General features: G+C 59.0%; 1 protein-coding gene across 1 annotated transcript in view; it reads right to left on the bottom strand.

Annotated features, from left to right (window-relative positions):
* Nucleotides 1-22,846, bottom strand: part of C3 (complement C3) — a 53,994-nt gene that overhangs the window by 3,356 nt on the left and 27,792 nt on the right. The window contains exons 19-41 of the mRNA XM_041410772.1: nucleotides 21,911-22,111; nucleotides 20,190-20,304; nucleotides 19,705-19,790; nucleotides 18,855-18,994; nucleotides 18,564-18,776; nucleotides 17,594-17,660; nucleotides 16,276-16,362; nucleotides 15,982-16,185; nucleotides 14,378-14,453; nucleotides 14,136-14,295; nucleotides 12,607-12,702; nucleotides 12,361-12,511; nucleotides 11,603-11,766; nucleotides 10,459-10,617; nucleotides 9,391-9,541; nucleotides 9,226-9,277; nucleotides 7,818-7,916; nucleotides 6,839-6,914; nucleotides 6,024-6,129; nucleotides 5,185-5,274; nucleotides 3,715-3,801; nucleotides 2,756-2,839; nucleotides 557-692 (exon numbers count right to left, since the gene is read on the bottom strand). Of these exons, the coding sequence (XP_041266706.1) occupies nucleotides 557-692; nucleotides 2,756-2,839; nucleotides 3,715-3,801; nucleotides 5,185-5,274; nucleotides 6,024-6,129; nucleotides 6,839-6,914; nucleotides 7,818-7,916; nucleotides 9,226-9,277; nucleotides 9,391-9,541; nucleotides 10,459-10,617; nucleotides 11,603-11,766; nucleotides 12,361-12,511; nucleotides 12,607-12,702; nucleotides 14,136-14,295; nucleotides 14,378-14,453; nucleotides 15,982-16,185; nucleotides 16,276-16,362; nucleotides 17,594-17,660; nucleotides 18,564-18,776; nucleotides 18,855-18,994; nucleotides 19,705-19,790; nucleotides 20,190-20,304; nucleotides 21,911-22,111 (2,800 nt within the window). The remainder of the gene's footprint in view (nucleotides 1-556; nucleotides 693-2,755; nucleotides 2,840-3,714; nucleotides 3,802-5,184; nucleotides 5,275-6,023; nucleotides 6,130-6,838; nucleotides 6,915-7,817; nucleotides 7,917-9,225; nucleotides 9,278-9,390; nucleotides 9,542-10,458; nucleotides 10,618-11,602; nucleotides 11,767-12,360; nucleotides 12,512-12,606; nucleotides 12,703-14,135; nucleotides 14,296-14,377; nucleotides 14,454-15,981; nucleotides 16,186-16,275; nucleotides 16,363-17,593; nucleotides 17,661-18,563; nucleotides 18,777-18,854; nucleotides 18,995-19,704; nucleotides 19,791-20,189; nucleotides 20,305-21,910; nucleotides 22,112-22,846) is intronic.

The following is a 22,846-nucleotide window of genomic DNA, read 5'->3' as shown; positions in this document are numbered from 1 at the left end:
GCCCGCTTCTCGGGGCTCTGCGAGCCTGGGGACAGCGACAGGGACAGGGGGACAGAGGGGACATGGGGACATGGGGACAGCTGGGGACATGGGGACAGCCAGCGGGACACGGGGACAGCGAGGGCAATGGGAACAATGGGGACACTGGGGACAATGGAGATAAAAGGCCAATGGGGGCAGTAGGGACAATGGGATTTTAGGGGACATTGGGGGACAATGGGGACAGTGAGGACAGTGGGGATATAGAGGACAGGGGACACAGGGGACATTGGGGACAATGGGGATAGAGGGACAACGGGGCAATGGAGACACAGGGGACAGTGGGGTAGAGGGGACAACAGGGCAGTGGGGACAATGGGGCACTGGGGACAATGGGGACATTGGGAATTTAGGGGGCAATGGGGACAGTGGGGACAGTGGGGACAATGGGGATAGAGGGGACAACGGGGCAATGGGGACAATGGGGCACTGGGGACAATGGGGTAGAGGGGACAACGGGACAATGGGGACAGTGGGGACACCGGGGGTACAGGGGACGACGGGGACATGTCCCTACTGTCTGCCGGTGACCCAGAGGTCGCTGGCCTGTCCCCAGACCAGGTAGTCCTGTCCCCTGCGCAGCCGCAGTGCGTCCCTGCACTGCTGGTGGCTCACGAAGGTCCTGTTGCTCCCGGCCGGGTCCTCGTCCGTGCCTGGTCACCGTGTCACCGTGTCACCGTGGTGCAGTGTCACCGTGTCACCACATCACCGTGTCACCATGTCACCGTGTCACTACGTCACCATGTCACCATGTCACCATGGTGCAGTGTCACCGTGTCACCATGTCACCGTGTAACTGTGGTACTGTGGCACCGTGGCACCATGGCACCATATCACCATATCACCGTGTCACCGTGGCACCATGGTGCCGTGTCACCATGTCACCACGGCACCGTGTCACCGTGGCACCATGGCACCGTGTCACCGTGTCACCACGTCACCGTGTAACCGTGGTACCATGGCACCGTGGCACCATGGCACCATATCACCATATCACCGTGTCACCGTGGCACCATGGTGCCGTGTCACCATGTCACCACGGCACCGTGTCACCGTGGCACCATGGCACCATATCACCATATCACCGTGTCACCGTGTCACCACGGCACCATGGTGTCGTGTCACCATGTCACCACATCACCGTGTCACCGTGTCACCATATCATCGTGTCACCATGTCACCATGTCACTGTGTCACCATGGCACCATGTCACCATGTCGCCATGTCACTGTGTCACCATGGCGCCATGTCACCATGTCACCACATCACCGTGTAACCGTGTCGCCATGTCACCATGTCACCATGGCACCGTGTCACCGTGTCACTGTGGCACCGTGTCACTATGTCACCACATCACCGTGTCACCGTGTCACCATGGCACCATGGCACTGTGTCACCATGACACCGTGTCACCATGGCACCATGGTGCCGTGTCACCATGTCACCACATCACCGTGTCACCATGTCGCCATGTCACCGTGTCACCATGGCACCATGGCGCCATATCACCATGTCACCACATCACTGTGTCACCGTGTTGCCATGTCACCATGGCACCGTGTCACCGTGTCACCATGGCACCATGTCACTGTGTCACCATGGCGCCGTGGTGCCATGGCACCATGGCACAGTGTCACCATGGTGCCATGGCACCATGTCACCACATCACTGTGTCACCGTGTCGCCATGTCACCATGGCACCGTGTCACCATGGCGCCATGGCACCATGTCCCCATGACACCATGGTGCCACGTCACCATGTCACCATGGCGCCATGGCACCATGTCACCATAGCACATTGTCACTGTGTCACCATGGCACCGTGTCACCGCGGCACCGTGTCACCGTGTCACCTCCACCCCCCAAACATGGCAGCCATGGTGACACCACCCCCCGTGGTGGCACTGGGTGCCTCCGGCTTTGCCAGCAGGCTTGGTGTCCCCAATGCTCCACGGTGACACTGACCCCACCTGGGTGACACTGACCCCAGTCGGGTGACACTGACCCCACCCGGGTGACACCAACCCCACCTGGGTGACACTGACCCCACCCACCCAGGTGACACTGATCCATTTGGGTGTCCCTGAATTCTCTTGGGTGACACCAACCACAGGTGGGTGACAACGACCCCAGCTGGGTGACACCGACCCATCTGGGTGACACCGACCCCCCCCAGGTGACACCACCCCACCTGGCTGTCCCCAGCCAACCCACTTGAGTGTCCCCATCTGCAGATGACCCCCACCATGTCCCTCCCCAAAGTCACCTTGTGGGTGACACCGACCCATCTGGGTGACACCGACCCCCCCCAGGTGACACCACCCCACCTGGCTGTCCCCACCCAACCCACTTGAGTGTCCCCATCTGCAGGTGACCCCCACCACGTCCCTCCCTAAAGTTACCTTGTCCCCCCAAGGTGGCCATGTCCCCCCACGGTGGCCCTGTCCACCCTGTGGTGGCCTTGTGTCCCCCTGAGGTGACCGTGTCACCTGTTGAGGTGGCCTTGTCCCCCTTCCAGGGTGGTGGCCATGTCCACCCATGATGGCCATGTCCCACCAAGGTGGCCTTGTCCCCTGTGTGGTGGCCATTTCCCTCCCTGTGTTGGCCTTGTCCCCACCCTGTGGTGGCCGTGTCTCCCCCCCGAGGTGGCCGTGTCCCCCCCCCGAGGTGGCCTTGTCCCCCCGAGGTGGCCGTGTCCCCCCCGTGGTGGCCGTACCCATCTTGATGACCGTCAGGACCTCCATGATGTAATTGTCGTGGGACGGGGTCTCCTCACGGGCCACCACCCTCACCTTGTACACTGCCAGGGGACACGGGGACAGCGCTGTCACCCCCGCCAGCGTGGTCCTTCCGCGTCCCCTGTCCCCACCGTGTCCCCAATGTCCCTAATGCCACCCGCCATGACCTTTTATCATCTGATGTCCCCGATGTCCCCGAAGTCCTCATTGTCCCCATTGTCCCCAACATCTTGAATGTCCCCAATGCCCCCATTGTTCCCATTGTCCCCCAATGTCCCCACTGTCCCCATTGTCCCTGGTGTCCCCAGTGTCCCCATTGCCCCTAATGTCTCCATTGTTCCCATTATCCCCCAATGTCCCCACTGTCCCCATTGTCCCCACTGTCCCCATTGTCCCCACTGTCCCCATTGTTCCCATTGTCCCCCAATGTCCCCAATGCCCTCAATGTCCCCAATGCCCCCATTGCCCCCATTGTTCCCATTGTCCGCAATGTCCCCAATGTCCCTATTGTCCCTAGTGTCCCCATTGTCCCCACTGTCCCCATTGTCCCCATTGTTCCCATTGTCCCCATTGACCCCAATGTCCCCATTGTCCCTAGTGTCCCCATTGTTCCCAATGTCCCCGATGTCCCCAATGCCCCATTGTCCCCAGCATCCTGAATGTCCCCAATGCCCACATTGTTCCCATTGTCCCCATTGACCCCAATGTCCCCATTGTCCCCATTGTTCCCAATGTCCCCGATGTCCCCAATGCCCCATTGTCCCCAGCACCCTGAATGTCCCCAATGCCCCCATTGTTCCCATTGTCCGCAATGTCCCCAATGTCCCCATTACCCCCAATGCCCCCACTGTCCCCCAATGTCCCCATTGTCCCCACTGTCCCCATTGTCCCCACTGTCCGCATTGTCCCCGGTGTCCCCAGTGTCCCCATGTCCCACCAAAGTCCACCCCGGGCTCGCAGGCGCGCTCCATGCGTTGGTTGACGGTGATGGCCTCGGGCTTCTCCTGGCGCTTGAAGCAGCTCTCTGTGGGGACATGGGGACATCATGGGGACATCGTGGGGACATTTTGGGGACATCATGGGGACATTGTGGGGACATCGGGGGACATGGTGGGGATATCATGGGGACATCACGGGGACACAGCCACAACAAGGTGAACTGTGGCAGGGACGTGCCCCCATCATGGTGGCATGTGACATCTCATCAGTGACATGTCCCCACCAGGGTCATGACATGTCCCACCATGGCAGGGACGTGTCCCCATCATGGTGACATGTGACATCTCATCACTGATGTGTCCCCAGCAGGGTCATGACATGTCCCACCACAGCAGGGACATGTCCCATCATGGTCATAGCGTGTGACAGTTCCTCAGGGACGTGTCCCACCATGGCCATGACATGTCATGACCGTGATGTGTCCCATCGTGGTCATAGAGTGTGAAGTTCCTCAGGGACGTGTCCCACCATGGCCGTGACATGTCATGACTGTGATGTGTCCCACCATGGCTGTGACGTGTCCCATCACAGCAAGGTGTCCCCTCCTGGCCATGACATGTCCCATCATGACGGTGACACATCCCCACCATGACTATGACATGTCCCCACGATGGCCATGATGTGTCCCCATCGTGGTGACATGTGACATCTCATCAATGACGAGTCCCCACCATGGCCATGATGTGTCCCCATCGTGGTGACATGTGACATCTCATCAATGGCGAGTTCCCACCAGGGTCATGCTTTGTCCCACCACAGCAGGGACATGTCCCCATCATGGCCATGACGTGTCCCACCATGGCCATAATGTGTCCCCTCACATCAACGTGTCCCACCACGGCCATGACATGTCCCCATCATGGTGGCATGTGACATCTCATCATTGGTGTGTCCCACCATGACCGTGACGTGTGCCACCATGGCCATGACATGTCCCCATCATGGTGGCATGTGACATTCCATCATTGACATGTCCCACCATGGCCATGACATGTCCCCATCATGGTGGCATGTGACATCTCATCATTGACGTGTCCCCACCATGACCTAGATGCATCCCCGTCATAGTGACACTTGACATCTCATTGACAAGTCCCACCATGACCATTACGTGTCCCATCACATCAACGTGTCCCACCATGATTGTGACATGTCCCCATCATGGTGACATGTGACATCTCATCAGCGATGGCTCCCACCATGACCATGACATGTCCCATCACATCAACGTGTCCCACCATGACCATGACATGTCCCACCATGACCATGACATGTCCCACCATGACCGTGATGTGTCCTACCATGGCCATGGCGTGTCCCACCCTGCCAGGGCAGCCTGCCCGTTCCCGTGTCCCCATGTCCCCTGTGCCGTGTCCCATGTCCCCATGTCCCCGTGTCCCCGTGTCACCTTCGGCGCAGCGACAAACGTCCCCCTGGCAGATCTTGTTCAGCTTCCCTCCCTCCTTGTCCGGGTGGTAGAACCGCGTGCAGCGATCGTCTGCGGGGACACGGGGACATCAGGGGACACCGGGGGGACAGCGGGGGATATCAGGGGACAGCGGGGGACAGCGGGGGACACGGGGACATCAGGGGACACCGGGAGATGTGGGGACATTGGGAGACACCACCCAGGGAGCATGGAGACATGGGGACAGTGGGGACATCAGACAGGGGGACACAGGTGGCAGAGGTGACCTAGACGACATGTGACCCAGGCAACATGTGACAGAGGTGACCATCAGGGGACACCGGGGGACAGCGGGGGACAGCGGAAGATGTGGGGACATTGGGAGACATCACCCAGGGAGCATGGAGACATGGGGACAGTGGGGACATCAGACAGGGGGACACAGGTGGCAGAGGTGACCTAGACGACATGTGACACAGGCAACATGTGACAGAGGTGACAGGGATGATAGACGCGACCTGGGTGACCCAGGTGGCAGCAGGGAAAGGGACAGGGGACAGGGGTAGGGACAGGGACAGAGGGAACAGGGACAGGGGACAGGGACAGGGACAGGGACAGGGACAGGAATGGGGACAGGGGCAGGGACAGGGACAGAGGGACAGAGGGGACAGGGAGGGGACAGGGATGGGACGAGGGAACAGGGACAGGGGACAGGGACAGAACCAGAGGGACAGGAATGGGGACAGGGGCAGGGACAGGGACAGGGACAGGGGGACAGAGGGGACAGGGAGGTGACAGGGAGGGGACAGGGAGGGGACAGGGAGGGGACAGTGCCACACCGATCCTGTAGTAGCTGTAGACGCTGACGGCCGCGGGCTGGATCAGCCCCACCTGGAACCTCTGGTGGGCCTTGAAGGCGAAACACTCCTGGGCCTTGTGGGACACCTGGGGACAGCACGGGGACAGGGACAGGGACAGGGACAGGGAACAGGGACAGGGAACAGGGACAGGGACAGGGATAAGGGAGAGGGGACAGGGGACAGGGACAGGGACAGGGGACATGGGGGTGGCACTCAGACAGGCTGCGAGCCACCTCCCCAACACACCTGGTCCTGTCCCCAGTCATGTCCCCGTGCTGTCCCCACCCATCCCTGTCCTTGTCACCACCTTGAGACTGTTGCTGTCACCACCCCTGTCCCCAGCTGTGTCCTTGTCACAGCCCTGTCCCCATCCTGTCCCTGCCCATGTCCCCAACTCCATCCTGACCCCTGCCCCCGTCCTGACCCTATCCCCATCCCTGTCCCTTCACCTTGTCATTGTCCCTGTCCCCATCCCTGTCCCTGTCTCTGTCCTGTCCCTGTCCCCATCCCTGTCCCTCCACCTTGTCATTGTCCCTGTCCCCACCCCTGTCCTACCTTGTCCCTGTCCCATCGTGTCCCCACGCCATCCCCATCCTGTCCTATCCCTGTCCCACCTTGTGATTGTCCCATCTTGTCCCTGTCCCCATCCCTGTCCCTGTCCTGTCCCTGTCCCATTTTGTCCCTGTCCCATCCTGTCCTATCCCTGTCCCACCTTGTGATTGTCCCATCTTGTCCCTGTCACCATCCCAGTCCTGTCCCCACCCCCGTGTCCCCAGTGTCCCCCGTGTCCCCACCTTGTCCAGGTAAATGACGACGTTGCTCCGCTCTTTGTCCTGGTCCAGCTCGAACTTGGAGATGTACCTGACAGCAGGGACAGTGTGACACGGGGCATGGGGACAGCAGGGACAATGTGACACCGGGGACAGCGGGGACAGTGTGACACGGGGCATGGGGACAGTGGGGACAGTGTGACGTGGGCATGGGGACAGTGTGACACCGGGCACGGGGACAGCAGGGATAGCGTCACATAGGGCATGAGGACAATGTGACACCGGGGACAGCAGGGACAGTGTGACACGGGGCATGGGGACAGCAGGGACAGCATGACACCGGGGACAGCGTGACACCGGGAACAGTGTGACACCGGGGACAGTGTGACACTGGGGACAGGGTGACACTTGGCACGGGGACAGCAGGGACTGCATGACACTGGGCATGGGGACAGCGGGGACAGTGTGACACCGGGGACAGCGGGGACAGTGTGACACAGGGCATGGGGACAGAGGGGACGGCGGGGACAGGGGGACACCGGGGACAGCGGGGACAGTGTGACACCAGGGACAGCAGGGACAGCGTGACACCGGGGACAGTGGGACAGTGTGACATGGGGCACGGGGACACCGGGGACAGTGTGACAGCGGGGACAGCATGACACCGGGGACAGTGGGGACAGTGTGACAGTGGGGACAGCGTGACACCAGGGACAGAAGGGACAGTGTGACACGGGGCATGGGGACACTGGGGACAGCATGACACCGGGGACAGCGTGACACTGGGGACAGCGGGGACAGCGTGATACTGGGGACAGCAGGGATAGTGTGACACAGGGCGTGGGGGACATGTGGGGACAATAGGAATGTGGGACATCAGGGACATTGTGACACTGGGACACAGGACACGTGGGGACATTCAGGGACATGCAGGGACACAGAATGTCCCCCAGTGTCCCCATGTCCCCCATGTGTCCCCATGTCCCCTGTGTGTCCCCATGTCCCCACACTGACCCTCCTCAGGTCCTGCACGTCTGGTGAGAATCCGGTGAGCATGGTGACGTCCAGGATGGACATGGTGGCATCCACGGTGTCCAGGTACCTGTGGGGACACAGCTGAGGCCACCCCCGCCTGTCCCCAACCCCCGCAGCCTCCCCAGTGTCCCCGTCCCCGACGTCACCATCCCCATGGAACAAGGCGAGTGCTTTTTGTCCCCAGTGTCACCGTCCTTGTCCCTGCTGTCCCCAATGTCCCCAGCGTCCTTCTCCTTTCCCTGCTGTCCCTGCCGTCCCCAATGTCCCCAGTGTCCCTCCATCCCATTCCCCGCCCTGTCCCTGCTGTCCCCAATGTCCCCATCCTTTCCCTGCTGTCCCCAATGTCCCTATTTTCCTCCCTATCCCCAATGTCCCTTCCTCCCCTTCCCATGTCCCTGCTGTCCCCATCCTTTCCCCAATGTCCCCAATGTCCCCAATGTTCCAGTGTTCCCAGTGTCCCCAATGTCCCCAATGTCCCCAGTGTCCCCAATGTTCCCAATGTCCCCAATGTTCCCAATGTCCCCAGTGTCCCCAATGTCCCTGTCCTTTCCCTGATGTCCCTGTCCCCAACATACCCTCCCTGTCCCCAATGTCCTCACTCTGTCCTTGCTGTCCCCAATGTCCCCATCCTTTCCCTGCTGTCCCTGCTGTCCCCAATGTCCCCGTTTTCCTCCTTGTCCCCAATGTCCCTTCCTCCCCTTCCCCTCCCTGTCCCCAATGTCCCCAGTGTCCCCAGTGTCCCCAGTGTCCCCAGTGTCCCCAGTGTCCCCAGTGTCCCCAGTGTCCCCAGTGTCCCCAGTGTCCCCAGTGTCCCCAGTGTCCCCAGTGTCCCCAGTGTCCCCAGTGTCCCCAGTGTCCCCAGTGTCCCCAGTGTCCCCAGTGTCCCCAGTGTCCCCAGTGTCCCCAGTGTCCCCAGTGTCCCCAGTGTCCCCAGTGTCCCCAGTGTCCCCAGTGTCCCCAGTGTCCCCAGTGTCCCCAGTGTCCCCAGTGTCCCCAGTGTCCCCAGTGTCCCCAGTGTCCCCAGTGCCCCCAGTGTCCCCAATGTCCCCATCCTTTCCCTGCTGTCCCTGCTGTCCTCAATGTCCCCGTTTTCCTCCTTGTCCTCAATGTCCCTTCCTCCCCTTCCCCTCCCTGTCCCCAATGTCCCCACTGATCCCAATGTCCCCACCCTCTCCCTGATGTCCCTGTCCCCAACATCCCCTCCCTGTCCCTGCTGTCCCCAGTGTCCCCAGTGCCCCCAGTGTCCTTAATGTCCCCAGTGTCCCCAATGTCCCTAATGTCCCCAGTGTCCCCAATGTCCCCAGTGTCCCCAGTGTCCCCAGTGTCCCCAATGTCCCCAGTGTCCACAATGTCCCCAATGTCCCCAGTGTCCCCACCTGGTGCAGATGGTGATCTTCACAGACCTGATGACATCCTCCTCTTCCTTGCCTGATGGGGACAAGGAGGTGACATCAAAGGTGACACGGGGCGCACACGGGGGGACACGGGGAGTGGCTCGTGGTGACGCAGCGAGGACAGGGAGGGGACAGCTGGGGACTCACCCGTGTTGACCTCCTCCACGTCCACGCTCAGGTCGAAGTTGTCACATTTGTCATCCTTCTCGGGGACCTTGGCGTGGTACACGGTCACCACTGTCATTGTCCCCTTGCCCACGCCCTCGGCCTTGACCGTGAAGTCCTCGTTCAGCTTGGTCTGAGGGGACAGGGGACATTGAGAGGGGACACTGGGAGGGGACAGGGGACATTGGGAGGGGACAGGTGATAGGGGACATTGGGAAAGGACAGGGGACAGGTGACATTGTGAGGGGACAGGGGACATTGGGAGGGGACAGGGGACACTGGAAGGGGACAGGGGGCATTGGGAGGGGACAGGGACATTGTGAGGGGACAGGGACATTGGGAGGGGACAGGGGGAATTTGGGAGGGGACAGGGACATTGGGAGGGGACAGGGGATGTTGGGAGGGGACAGGGGACACTGGGAAGGGACAGGGGACATTGGGAGGGGACAGGGGACATCCCCAGGAGGGACAGGCAGAGGTGTGGGGGCGTGCGGGGACATGGAGGGGACAGGCAGGACACAGGGGGTGGCAGCGCTGCGGAGCTAGAGGGGACAGGGACGGTGAAGGACACGGAGGGGACACGGAGGTCAGGAGGACAGGGAGGTGACAAGGACATTGCAGGCCACAGCACGGGAGGGGACAAGGCCAGCCTGGGCCATCCCAAGACTTGAGAGGACACAGAGGTGACAGGACATGGAGGGGACATGGAAGGGACAACGGTGGCCATGGCGATGGGATGGGATTATCCAATGAGGACACCCAGAGGTGACAGTGCCAGGTGACAATGCCAGGTGCCAGGGACAGGGACAAGGTGACAGGTGCCAGGGTGACAAGGTGACAGGTGACTAGGTGACAAGGTCAGCCTGGGCCATCCCAAGAATTGAGAGGACACAGAGGGGACAGGACATGGAAGGAACAACGGGGGCCATGGTGATGGGACGGGATTATCCAACGAGGAGACCCAGAGGTGACAGTGCCAGGTGCCAGGTGACAATGCCAGGTGACACTGCCAGGTGAGAGGTGACAGGGACAGGTGCTAGGGACAGGTACCTCGGCGGAGCGTGCCACCAGCGCGTTGCTGTTCTTGATGCGGTACTTGATGGGGCTGGCGCGGCGCGGCAGCAGCACCGACACGTCCAGCTCCAGCTGCTGCTGGGCCTCCGTGGCCACCTGGTACTGGGCCAGAGCTTGAAACACCAGGATGGTGGCCTGAGGGGACATCGGGGTCACCAGGCCTTGGGGACACCCGCTGTGTGTCCACCTGGTACTGGGCCAGCGCTTGGAACACCAGGATGGTGGCCTGAGGGGACATCGGGGTCACCAGGCCTTGGGGACACCCGCTGTGTGTCCACCTGGTACTGGGCCAGCGCTTGGAACACCAGGATGGTGGCCTGAGGGGACATCGGGGTCACCAGGCCTTGGGGACACCCGCTGTGTGTCCACCTGGTACTGGGCCAGCGCTTGGAACACCAGGATGGTGGCCTGAGGGGACATCGGGGTCACCAGGCCTTGGGGACACCCGCTGTGTGTCCACCTGGTACTGGGCCAGCGCTTGGAACACCAGGATGGTGGCCTGAGGGGACATCGGGGTCACCAGGCCTTGGGGACACCCGCTGTGTGTCCACCTGGTACTGGGCCAGCGCTTGGAACACCAGGATGGTGGCCTGAGGGGACATCGGGGTCACCAGGCCTTGGGGACACCCGCTGTGTGTCCACCTGGTACTGGGCCAGCGCTTGGAACACCAGGATGGTGGCCTGAGGGGACATCGGGGTCACCAGGCCTTGGGGACACCCGCTGTGTGTCCACCTGGTACTGGGCCAGCGCTTGGAACACCAGGATGGTGGCCTGAGGGGACATCGGGGTCACCAGGGCTTGGGGACACCAGCTCTGTCCACCTGGTACTGGGTCAGTGTTTGGAACACCAGGATGGTGGCCTGAGGGGACACTGGGGTCACCAGGGCTTGGGGACACTGGTGGAGAGCCCACAAGGGCTCCTGAGTGGCCTCAGGGGACACTGCTGTCACCAGGGCTTGGGGACATCAGCTGGAGCACCCCCAAAGTCTTCTGAGTGGCCTTTGGCTCCTGTGCCACCAAAGACGTCCCCAAAAAGACAACGCCCATCCCTGTCACCTCCAGCGCCACCAGGTGCCCCCGAGATGTCCCCGCGGGCGGCCGGGGTGTCCCGTGTCCCACCTGGGTGGAGCCGTAGCCCCCTCCGTAGTAGTTCTGCTGGGCGAGCCACCGGACCACCGGCCCGGCCAGCTCCGACTTCTTCATCTGCACCAGCGCCAGCAGCGCGTAGGACGTGCCCTCGATGTTGTAGGTGCGGGCGTTGTGCTCCTCCCAGCTGGCCCCACCTGCGGGGACATCGGGGACACCTCCAGCCACCAGGGACCCCCATGGCCACCTCAGCCCAGCCCCAGATTACAGCCCCGGGTGAGGCGTTATCTCAGGAGGATCCAAAACCACTTCTGGAGAACCTCAGGAGGACCCAAAACCCTCTTCCCTCACCCCAGTTTCAACCTTTTCAACCCCAAGGTGAGGTGTCATCTTTGAGAACCTCAGGAGGACCCAAAACCACCTTCCCTGACCCCAAATTCCAACCCTGGGTGAGGATTCAGTTCTGGAGAACCTCAGGAGAACCCAAAACCAGCTTTGGAGAATTTCGTGAGAACCCAAAACCACCTCTCCTAACCCCAATTCCAACCCTTTCCACACAAAGGGGAGATGTCACCTTTGGAGAACCTCATGAGGACCCAAACCCACCACCTTTCACCCCAATTTTTACCTGGCCTGGTGAGGTGTCACATTTGAAGAACCTCATGAAGACCCCAAACCCACCCCCTTTCACCCCAGTTTTGACCCCTCTTGAGACATCACCTTTGGAGAACCTCATAAAGACCCAAACCCACCACTTTTCACCCCAATTTTGACCCCTGTTGAGATGTCACCTTTAGAGAACCTCATGAGGATCCTCTCAGTCTTGAGCTTCCCGGCCAGGGCCAGCGCGTAGGACGCCAGGGCCACCGTGTAGGGCCGGGTCAGCTGCTCGTAGCGCCGGGCCAGGAATCCGGCGGCTTTGTTGATGCTCTCGTCCAAGTTCTGGGAAGCAAGGATGGAAAATTTGGGATCTCAGGTGGCTTCCATGATGGTCTGGCACCTCAGGAATGTCCCTGTCCCCACGAGGGGTCACTCACGTTGACGTGGTCCTTGCAGGTGTCCCGTGCCTCCTCCAGGGCGATGAGGACGAAGGCGGTGAGGGACACCTCGGGCTCGGCGCCTTGGTAGCCTCCCTGTGGGACAAAAAAGAGGGAAAAAACCTCGGGATTGGGGTTTTCAAAGAGCTCGGTGGTCCACCAGCAGCTCATTCCAAAGATCTGTCCTTGACTGGTCTGAGGGACACCCAAGGGACAGCCAAGGGACACTAAATGTCACCCAAGGGACATCCAAAGAATATCTGACCTTCACCTGACCTTCAGGTGAGGGACACTCAAGGGACAATCAAGGGACACCCAAGGGACACCCAAGGGGCACCCAAAAGTCATCCAAGGGACATCCAAAGAACATTTGACCTTCATCTGACCTTCAGGTGAGGGACACTCAAGGGACAATCAAGGGACACCCAAGGGACACCCAAGGGACACTCGAATGTCACCCAAGGGACATCCAAAGAATATCTGACCTTCATGTGACCTTCACATGAGGAACACTCAAGGGACACCCAAGGAACGCTCAAGGGACAATCAAGGGGCACCCAAACTTCACCCAAGGTACATCCAAGGGACACCCAAAGGACATCCTAAATTTGCCAAAGGGACACCCAAAAAACACCCAAGGGACAGCCAAGGGACACTCGAATGTCACCCAAGGACATCCAAAGAATATCTGACCTTCACCTGACCTTCAGGTGTGGAACACCCAAAAAACACCCAAGGGACACCCAAGGGACACTAAATGTCACCCAAGGGACATCCAAAGAATATCTGACCCTCACATGACCTTCATGTGAGGAACACTCAAGGGACAGCTAAGGGACACTCAAACTTCTGACCATCCAAAGAATATCTGACCTTCACCTGACCTATACCTGACCTTCAGGTGAGGAACACTCAAGGGACACTCAAGGGACACCCAAGGGACACCCAAGGGACACTAAATGTCACCCAAGGGACATCCAAAGAATATTTGACCTTCATCTGACCTTCACATGAGGAACATCCAAGGGACACTCAAGGGACACTCAAAGAACACCCAAGGGACACCAAATGGATGCCCAGTGGACACCCAAAAAAACACCCAAGGGATAGCCAAGGAACACCCAATGAATGTTTGCTCTTCACCTGACCTTCACCCAAGGAATGCCAAAGGAAATTTCTGAGGTTTACTTGACCTTCACCTAAGGAACGCCCAAGGAACGCCCAAGCAACACCTGACCTTCACCCAAGGAACACCCAAAACCCACCCAAACTTCAACCAAGGACCACTCAAAGAATTCCTGAGGTTCACCTGACCATCACCCAAGGAATGCCCAAGGAACACCTGACTTTCAGCCAAGGGACACTCAAAGAATTCCTGAGGTTCACCTGACCTTCACCCGAGAAACACCCAAGGAACACCCAAACTTCACCAGACTTTCACCCAAAACCCACACAAAAACTCCCACCCTCCACCCTTGGTCCCCCAAGCTTTGGCCACCAGCAGTGACAGGGTTGAGGGGTCCCCCTACCACCATCTCCTTATGGATGACGGGCGCGTCCTCCTGGAAGACCCCGTCTGGCTTCTGCTTGTTGAGGATGAGCCACTTGAGGGGGCCGCAGATCTCGCCGTGCTCGATGTCCGTCAGCTTCCTGGCCATGGCGAACACCTTGACCACGTAGGCGGTCAGCCTGGGGATGGGGACACTTGAGTGTCACATCCGCCCTTGTCACCTGGTCTGGGTGTTGGTGGTGGTGGCAGCAGGTCCCTCACCAGGTGCTGGAGGGGCGGTTGATGAAGGCGGCGTAGGAGCTGTCGGGCTTGCGGAAGGCCAACTGTTGGGTGTAACCTGTGAGGAGATGGCCGTTGGTCAACACGTGGGGTGTTATGGGTGGGCTTCAGGCCACCAATGCCCTCCAACTGTTGGTCAATATGAGGGGTGGCCTCAGGCCACCAATGTTCTCCAGCTGTTGGTCAACATGAGAGGTGGCCACCTCGGATGATAGGGACCTTTTGTGACCCAAGACAGGACACCGAGGGACAGTCCCACCACTTTGGGGGCCATTCCCACCATTTTGAGGATAGTCCCACCACTTTTGTGGCTGTTCCCACCATTTTGAGAACACTCCCACCACTTTCGGGGACATTCCCACCATTTTGAGGACATTCCTACCACTTTGAGGACATTCCTACCACTTTGAGGACATTCCTCCCAATCTGGGGACATTGCCACCCTTTTTAGGGTCATTCCCACCATTTTGAAGACATTCCCACCACTTTTATCGCCATTCCCACCATTTTGAGGACATTCCCACCACTTTGAGGACATTCCTCCCAATCTGGGGACATTGCCACCCTTTTTAGGGTCATTCCCACCACTTTCGGGGCTGTTCCCACCATTCTGAGGACATTCCCACCACTTTTATTGCCATTCCCACCATTTTGAGGATATTCCTACCACTGTTGTGAGTTCCCACCATTTTGAGGATAGTCCCACCACTTTTGTGGCTGTTCCCACCATTTTGAGAACACTCCCACCACTTTCGGGGACATTCCCACCATTTTGAGGACATTCCCACCACTTTCGGGGACATTCTCACCATTTTGAGAACACTCCCACCACTTTCGGGGACATTCCCACCATTTTGAGGACATTCCCACCACTTTCGGGGCTGTTCGCACCATTCTGAGGACATTCCCGCCACTTTTATTGCCATTCCCACCATTTTGAGGACATTCCTACCACTTTGAGGACATTCCTCCCAATTTGGGGACATTCCCACCCTTTTTAGGGTCATTCCCACCACTTTCGGGGCTGTTCGCACCATTCTGAGGACATTCCCGCCACTTTTATTGCCATTCCCACCATTTTGAGGACATTCCTACCACTTTGAGGACATTCCTCCCAATTTGGGGACATTCCCACCCTTTTTAGGGTCATTCCCACCACTTTCGGGGCTGTTCCCACCATTCTGAGGACATTCCCACCACTTTTATTGCCATTCCCACCATTTTGATGACATTCCCACCATATTTGGTGCCGTTCCCACCACTTGTACCTGTCCCCACCACTTTCGGTGCCATTCCTACCACTTTTGTTGCCATTCCCACCATTTTGAGGACACTCCCACCACATTTGGTGCCGTTCCCACCATTTGTACCCATCCCCACCACTTTCGGTGCCATTCCTCCCACTTTTGTTGCCATTCCCACCATTTTGAGGATACTCCCACCACATTTGGTGCCGTTCCCACCATTTGTACCCATCCCCACCACTTTCGGTGCCATTCCTCCCACTTTTGTTGCCATTCCCACCATTTTGAGGACACTCCCACCACTTTCAGTGCCATTCCCACCACTTTTGGGGCCGTTCCCACCTTTCTTGATCAGCTCGATGGCCCCCGCCCGGCGGTCGATGCCAAAGTTCTCCCACTGCTCGGTGCTGTCCAGGTAGTGGACGGCGATGACCGTCGGGGTCATGGCGATCATGTTCTGCTCCCCACAACCCGACGGCGTCACGATCAGGTGCTTCAGCTTGGCCCCATCGATGGCCTTCTCCACGATGATGGACACGGGGTTGCCTGGGCCCGGAGAGGACGCGTCACGCTCAAGATGTCCCACCTGTCCCCTCCCTCCAGGTTGTCCCCAGGTGTCCTCTCCTTGGTGCTCACCCTGGATGCTGACTTTGGTCTCCGACTCGGTGTTGGGGACGATGTCCGACAGGTCGGCGGCCTTCACCCGCTCCTCCTGCACCCCGTCTGTGGGGTGGGGTGGACGTGGGTGACCCCAAATGCTCCCCGTGTCCCACCCCCCTGAGGTGACCCAGCCCCACCCCACATCAGGGTGTCCCTTGTCCCTCCAGACCACACCGGGATGGCCCTTGTCCCTTGGGATGCCCCAGCTCTGTGGTGGGATGCCCCTTGTCCTCAAAATTGTCCCAAACCTGATCTTGGAGGTGCCTTCTTGATTCCCAAAGATGTCCTAGACCCACTGTGGGATCTCTCTGGTTCCCAAAGATGTCCCAAACCCAAAGCTGAATCTCCCCATTCCCCAAAGATGTCCCAAAGCCACCGTGGGACCTCCCTGGTCCCCAAAGATGTCCCAAAGCCTCCGTAGGACCTCCCTGGTCCCCAAAGATGTCCCAAAGCCACCGTGGGAGCTCCCTGGTCCCCAGAGATGTCCCAAATCCACAGTAGGATCTCCTTGATCCCCAAAGATGTACCCAAAGCCACCATGGGATATTTCTGATCTCCAGGGATGTCCCAAAGCCACCGTGGGACCTCTCTGGTCCCCAAAGATGTCTCAAAGCCTCCGTGGAACCTCCCTGGTCCCCAAAGATGTCCCAAAGCCACCGTGGGAGCTCCCTGGTCCCCAAAGATGTCCCAAAGCCACCATGGGAGCTCCCTGGTCCCCAAAGATGTCCCAAAGCCACCGTGGGACTTCCCTGGTCCCCAGAGATGTCCCAAATCCACAGTAGGATCTCCTTGATCCCCAAAGATGTACCCAAAGCCACCATGGGATATTTCTGATCTCCAGAGATGTCCCAAAGCCACTGTGGGACCTCTCTGGTCCCCAAAGATGTCCCAGAGCCTCCGTGGGACCTCCCTGGTCCCCAAAGATGTCTCAAAGCCTCCGTGGAAGCTCCCTGGTCCCCAAAGATGTCCCAAAGCCACCGTGGGACCTCCCTGGTCCCCAAAGATGTCCCAAAGCCACCGTGGGAGCTCCCTGGTCCCCAAAGATGTCCCAAAGCCACCATGGGAGCTCCCTGGTCCCCAAAGATGTCCCAAAGCCACCGTGGGAGCTCCCTGGTCCCCAAAGATGTCCCAAAGCCACCATGGGAGCTCTCTGGTCCCCAGAGATGTCCCAAAGCCACCGTGGGAGCTCCCTGGTCCCCAAAGATGTCCCAAAGCCACCATGGGAGCTCCCTGGTCCCCAAAGATGTCCCAAAGCCACCGTGGGAGCTCCCTGGTCCCCAGAGATGTCACTCACTGACTCCCTTGTTCTGCGGGTCCAGCTCGACGATCTTCACCGTCTTCTCCAGCCGCATCCCCTCGGGCTGTCCAGGGCAGAGTCCAGCGCTGAAGGTGGGGTTGGGTCTGGGGTCCTCCCCTTCCCAACCCCTCTGGACCACTGGGAGAGGCCTCCCAGTACAAACCAGTACCCCCAGTGACACACAGGAACAACCCCAGGAGGCCACACTGGGTCATACATGTCACTGAGGTCCTGGAGACCCTGAGGTCACTCTTGTGTCTTGATCAAATTCATTGTGTGGCCACCAGCCTGGCCTTGGTGACCCCATCCAGATCATCAATGCAGATATTGATTGAAAATACCAAATCAATAAGGATATCAAGTCCCATGATCAGCCTGATCTCTCCTGATAATCAATGAAGATAATGATTAAAAATATCAAATCAATAGGAATATCAAGTCCCATGGTCAGCCTGACCTTGGTGACCCCATCCAGGTCATCAATGCAGATATTGATTGAAAATACCAAATCAATAAGGATATCAAGTCCCACAGTCAGCCTGATCCCATCCAGATCATCAACGCAGATATTGATTAAAAATACCAAATCAATAAGGGTATCAAGTCCCATAGTCAGCCTGATCCCATCCAGTCATCAATGAAGATATTGATTAAAAATATCAAATCAATAAGGGCATCAAGTCCCATGGTCATCCTGACCTTGGTGACCCCATCATGATCATCAATGAAAGTATTGATTAAAAATACCAAATCAATAACGCTACCAAACCAACCTGGCCACACACTGCCCCCTTGTGGCCACCACGTGTCACTGGCCGTGCCACCACCCGCCACCACCCTCTGCTGTGGTGGCCCTGGGCCACCCTCGGTGGCCGCCCAACCACCAAAGAACAACACACGGATGCCACCACGCTGGGGACATCTCACCAACGGAAGTGCCACCACCACAACCATCGTGGCCACTCACCACAACTCGGAGCTTCTTCTTGACCCCGTCGCCCACGTACTGGTTGCGGACGGCCGCCTTGACCTCGATGTCCAGCAGGCCGAGCTTGAGGGGGACGATGACGAAGGACACGGTGCGCGAGGACTCGGCCTTCATCCTCAGGACCTGCTGGAAGCGCCGCTTGGCCGTGGAGGGGCTGCACAGGTCGGGGTTGTAGACCAGCTCCACGCGCACCTGGACGGTGACAGGGAGGTCACACCTGAGGTCCGGAGAGAGGGTGATGGCGTCCCCAAAAAATGTCCCCAAACTGACCGTGATGTCGTGCAACCAGTAGTTGTAGAGGATGGCACGGATCTCCACCTGCTCGTTCCTCACCACCGAGTAGGGCAGGCGGAGGTCAATGAAGAACTCCTTCATCACCGTGATCTCGTAGGGGTCGGCCACGCACAGCCCTGGGGTGGGGGACACGCGGGGGGTTGGGGTTGGGGGACACCTCGTGTCACCAAGGAGCCCCGAGGTCTTCAGAGGTCCCTGGAAGTCCAGGGAGTCCTCACAAGGTTTAGGAGATCCATCAAAACCCATGTTCTTCCCAAAGTTTAGGGGATCCATCAAGACCCACAGAGTCCTCCCAAGGTTTAGGAGATCCATCAAGACCCACAGAGTCCTCCCAAGGTTTAGGGGATCCATCAAGACCCACAGAGTCCTCCCAAGGTTTAGGGGATCCATCAAGACCCACAGAGTCCTCCCAAGGTTTAGGAGACCCCTTGAATCCCAAAGTTTAGAAGATCCCTCAAGTTCCACGGAGATCCCTCAAATCCCAAGGATGGTCACCAAGCTTTGGGGCATCTCTAGGGCAGGCGGAGGTCAATGAAGAACTCCTTCATCACCGTGATCTCGTAGGGGTCGGCCACGCACAGCCCTGGGGTGGGGGACACGCGGGGGGTTGGGGTTGGGGGACACCTCGTGTCACCAAGGAGCCCCGAGGTCTTCAGAGGTCCCTGGAAGTCCAGGGAGTCCTCACTCCCTCAGATTTTGGAGATCCCTCAAATCCCAGTGAACCCCTCCAGGCTTTAGGAGACCCTTCAGGTCTCAGGGACCCCCCACAAGGTTTGGGGACATTCCGTTGACCCCAGGAACCCCCTTGTCCTCCATGACCCCGTACCTTTGGAGGGGGAGAGGCTGACCGCCAGGACCTCCCAGGTAGTGATGGAGTCCTTCAGGTACACGGGCAGCGTCTTGGCCGAGACCCTGGAGAGGACGGGAGCGACCAAGGGGGTCGTGGCCCACCCCAGGCCAGGCTCAGGGAGTGTCACCATGGGACTTCCCTGGTCCCCAAAGATATCCCAAACACACAGTTGGACTTTTCTGGTCCCCAAAAATGTTCCAAACCCACAGTGGGACTTCCTTTAGTCCCCAAAGATATCCCAGACCCACAGACCCCCCCCAAGCAGGACCAGGAGCTTGGAGATGACCCCTGAGTGGACCAAAAACTCCTGAGTGGACCAGGAGATTAGCAGTGACCTTTGTCTGGATTTGGGGTGACCATAACTGATCTCCAGAGATGTCCAAGCTGGATGGGGACAGGGTGACCATGCCCAGGCTGGGCCATGGGGTGGGTGGGTGGTGGGACAGGAGGTCCAGGCTCACCCCAGCTCGTTGGGTGGCTCCGTCAGCTGCTCCACCTGCCACAGCCAACTCTCGGGGAAGAGGCTCCGTGAGACGATGTCCGAGTCCTCCAAGAACGGATCGTCGTCCTCATGGCCTGGGGGTGGTGGCATCGGCCCTCTCGAACGTGGCCTCAGGGCTGAGACCCCTGAGCGGAGCCGGTATCACACCAGCGCCACCCAGTGTCACCCCAGCACCACCCAGTGTCACCCCAACACCACCCAGTGTCACCCCAGTGCCACCCCTTGTCTTGCCCAAGGTCACCCAACTGCCACCCAAGTATTGCCTGATGAGTTGTCCAAGGATCACATAAGGAATGCCCAAGGGCCACTTGAGCTTCACGCAAGGAATGCCCCAAACCCACCCAAGGCCCTCCCAACCTTCACCCAAGCTCCACCTGAGGAGAACCCAAGGAATACCTGAGGTTCACGTGACCTTCTACCAAGGAAAGTCTTCCAAGAACGGATCGTCGTCCTCATGGCCTGGGGGTGGTGGCATCGGCCCTCTCGAACGTGGCCTCAGGGCTGAGACCCCTGAGCGGAGCCGGTATCACACCAGCGCCACCCAGTGTCACCCCAGTGCCACCCCTTGTCTTGCCCAAGGTCACCCAACTGCCACCCAAGTATTGCCTGATGAGTTGTCCAAGGATCACATAAGGAATGCCCAAGGGCCACTTGAGCTTCACGCAAGGAATGCCCCAAACCCACCCAAGGCCCTCCCAACCTTCACCCAAGCTCCACCTGAGGAGAACCCAAGGAATACCTGAGGTTCACGTGACCTTCCAGCAAGGAAAGTCCAAGGAACACTCAAGGAGCACCCAAGAAATACCCAAGGTTCACCTGACCTTAGTCCAAGGAATACCCAAGGAACACCCAAAGAACATTCAAGGAACACCCAAGGAATACCCAAGGAACACCCAGAATTCACCTGACCTTCCCCCAAGGAACACCCAAGGAACACCTGACCTTCCTCCAAGGAAAGTCCAAGGAACATCCAAGGAATGCCCAAAGAACACCCAAGGAACGCCCAAAGTTTGCCTGATCTACACCAAGGAACACCCAAGGAACATCCAACCTTCACCCAAACTTTGCTCAAGCTCATCTTCACCTGGGGTCCACCAAGGAACACCCAAACCCCACCCAAGACCGTCCCAACCTTCACCCAAGCTCCTTTCCCCAAGGAACACCCAAGGAACACATGACCTTCCTCCAAGGAAAGTCCAAGGAACATCCAAGGAATGCCCAAAGAACACCCAAAGAACACCCACGGTTCACCTGATCTACACCAAGGAACACCCAAGGAACATCCAACCTTCACCCAAACTTTGCTCAAGCTCACCTTCACCTGAGGTCCACCAAGGAACACCCAAACCCCACCCAAGACCGTCCCAACCTTCACCCAAGCTCCACCTGAGAAGCACCCAAGGAATACCTGAGGTTCACCTGACCTTCCACCAGGGAAAGTCCAAGGAACACTCAAGGAACGCCCAAGGAACGCCCAAGGAACACCCAAAGTTTGCCTGAACTTCACCAAGGAACACCCAAGGAACACCCAACCTTCACCCAAACTTTGCTCAAGCTCACCTTCACCTGAGGTCCACCAAGGAACACCCAAACCCCACCCAAGACCCTTCACCTAAGCTCCACCCGAGGTTCCTCCAACCTCCCCCAACCTTCTCCCACCCTCCATGACCCAACACTTGCTTCTGGCCAGCCCGGTGCTGGGTGAGAAGTTCTGCTGGTCCCGCTTGGCCTTGATGTATCTGCAGCAGTCGAGGAAGGCACGGACGCAGGCCTCGCCCTCCTGGATGTACTCGGTCCTCTGCTCGCAGCTGTGTCCCATCGGGTTGTCCTTCATCCCGTCCTGGCAGCACTTCCTCTCCAGCTTGTCCGAGTACTCGGCCGCTGGTGGACACCAGGACAGGGCTGGGACAAGCCCTGGTGGCTCTTTGGGACATGGGGACCTCGGGGTGTGGGACATTCTGGTGGCTCTTTGGGACATGGGGACCTTGGGGGTGTGGGACACTCCGGGGGTGTGGGACACTCTGGTGGCTCTCAGGGACATGGGGACCTCGGGGGTGTGGGACACTCTGGTGGCTCTCGGGAATGGGGACATTGGGGGTGTGGGACATTCTGGGGGCTCTCAGGAATGGGGACCTCGGGGGTGTGGGACACTCTGGTGGCTCTCGGGAATGGGGACATTGGGGGTGTGGGACATTCTGGTGGTTCTTGGGAGTGGGGACCTCAAGGGTGTGGGACATCCTGGTGGCTCTTGGGACATGGGGACATTGGGGGTGTGGGACATCCTGGTGGCTCTCAGGAATGGGGCCCTCGGGGGTGGGGGACATCCTGGTGGCTCTCAGGAATGGGGCCCTCGGGGGTGGGGGACATCCTGGTGGCTCTCAGGAATGGGGCCCTCGGGGGTGGGGGACATCCTGGTGGCTCTCAGGAATGGGGCCCTCGGGGGTGGGGGACATCCTGGTGGCTCTCAGGAATGGGGCCCTCGGGGGTGGGGGACATCCTGGTGGCTCTCAGGAATGGGGCCCTCGGGGGTGGGGGACATCCTGGTGGCTCTCAGGAATGGGGCCCTCGGGGGTGGGGGACATCCTGGTGGCTCTCAGGAATGGGGCCCTCGGGGGT

The sequence above is a fragment of the Onychostruthus taczanowskii genome, unplaced genomic scaffold, assembly GCF_017590055.1.
Source record: "Onychostruthus taczanowskii isolate IOZ18803 unplaced genomic scaffold, ASM1759005v1 scaffold335, whole genome shotgun sequence".
Taxonomy (NCBI): domain Eukaryota; kingdom Metazoa; phylum Chordata; class Aves; order Passeriformes; family Passeridae; genus Onychostruthus; species Onychostruthus taczanowskii.
Note: the sequence above shows the minus strand (reverse complement) of the source record. Positions and strands in the feature narration are given on the sequence as shown.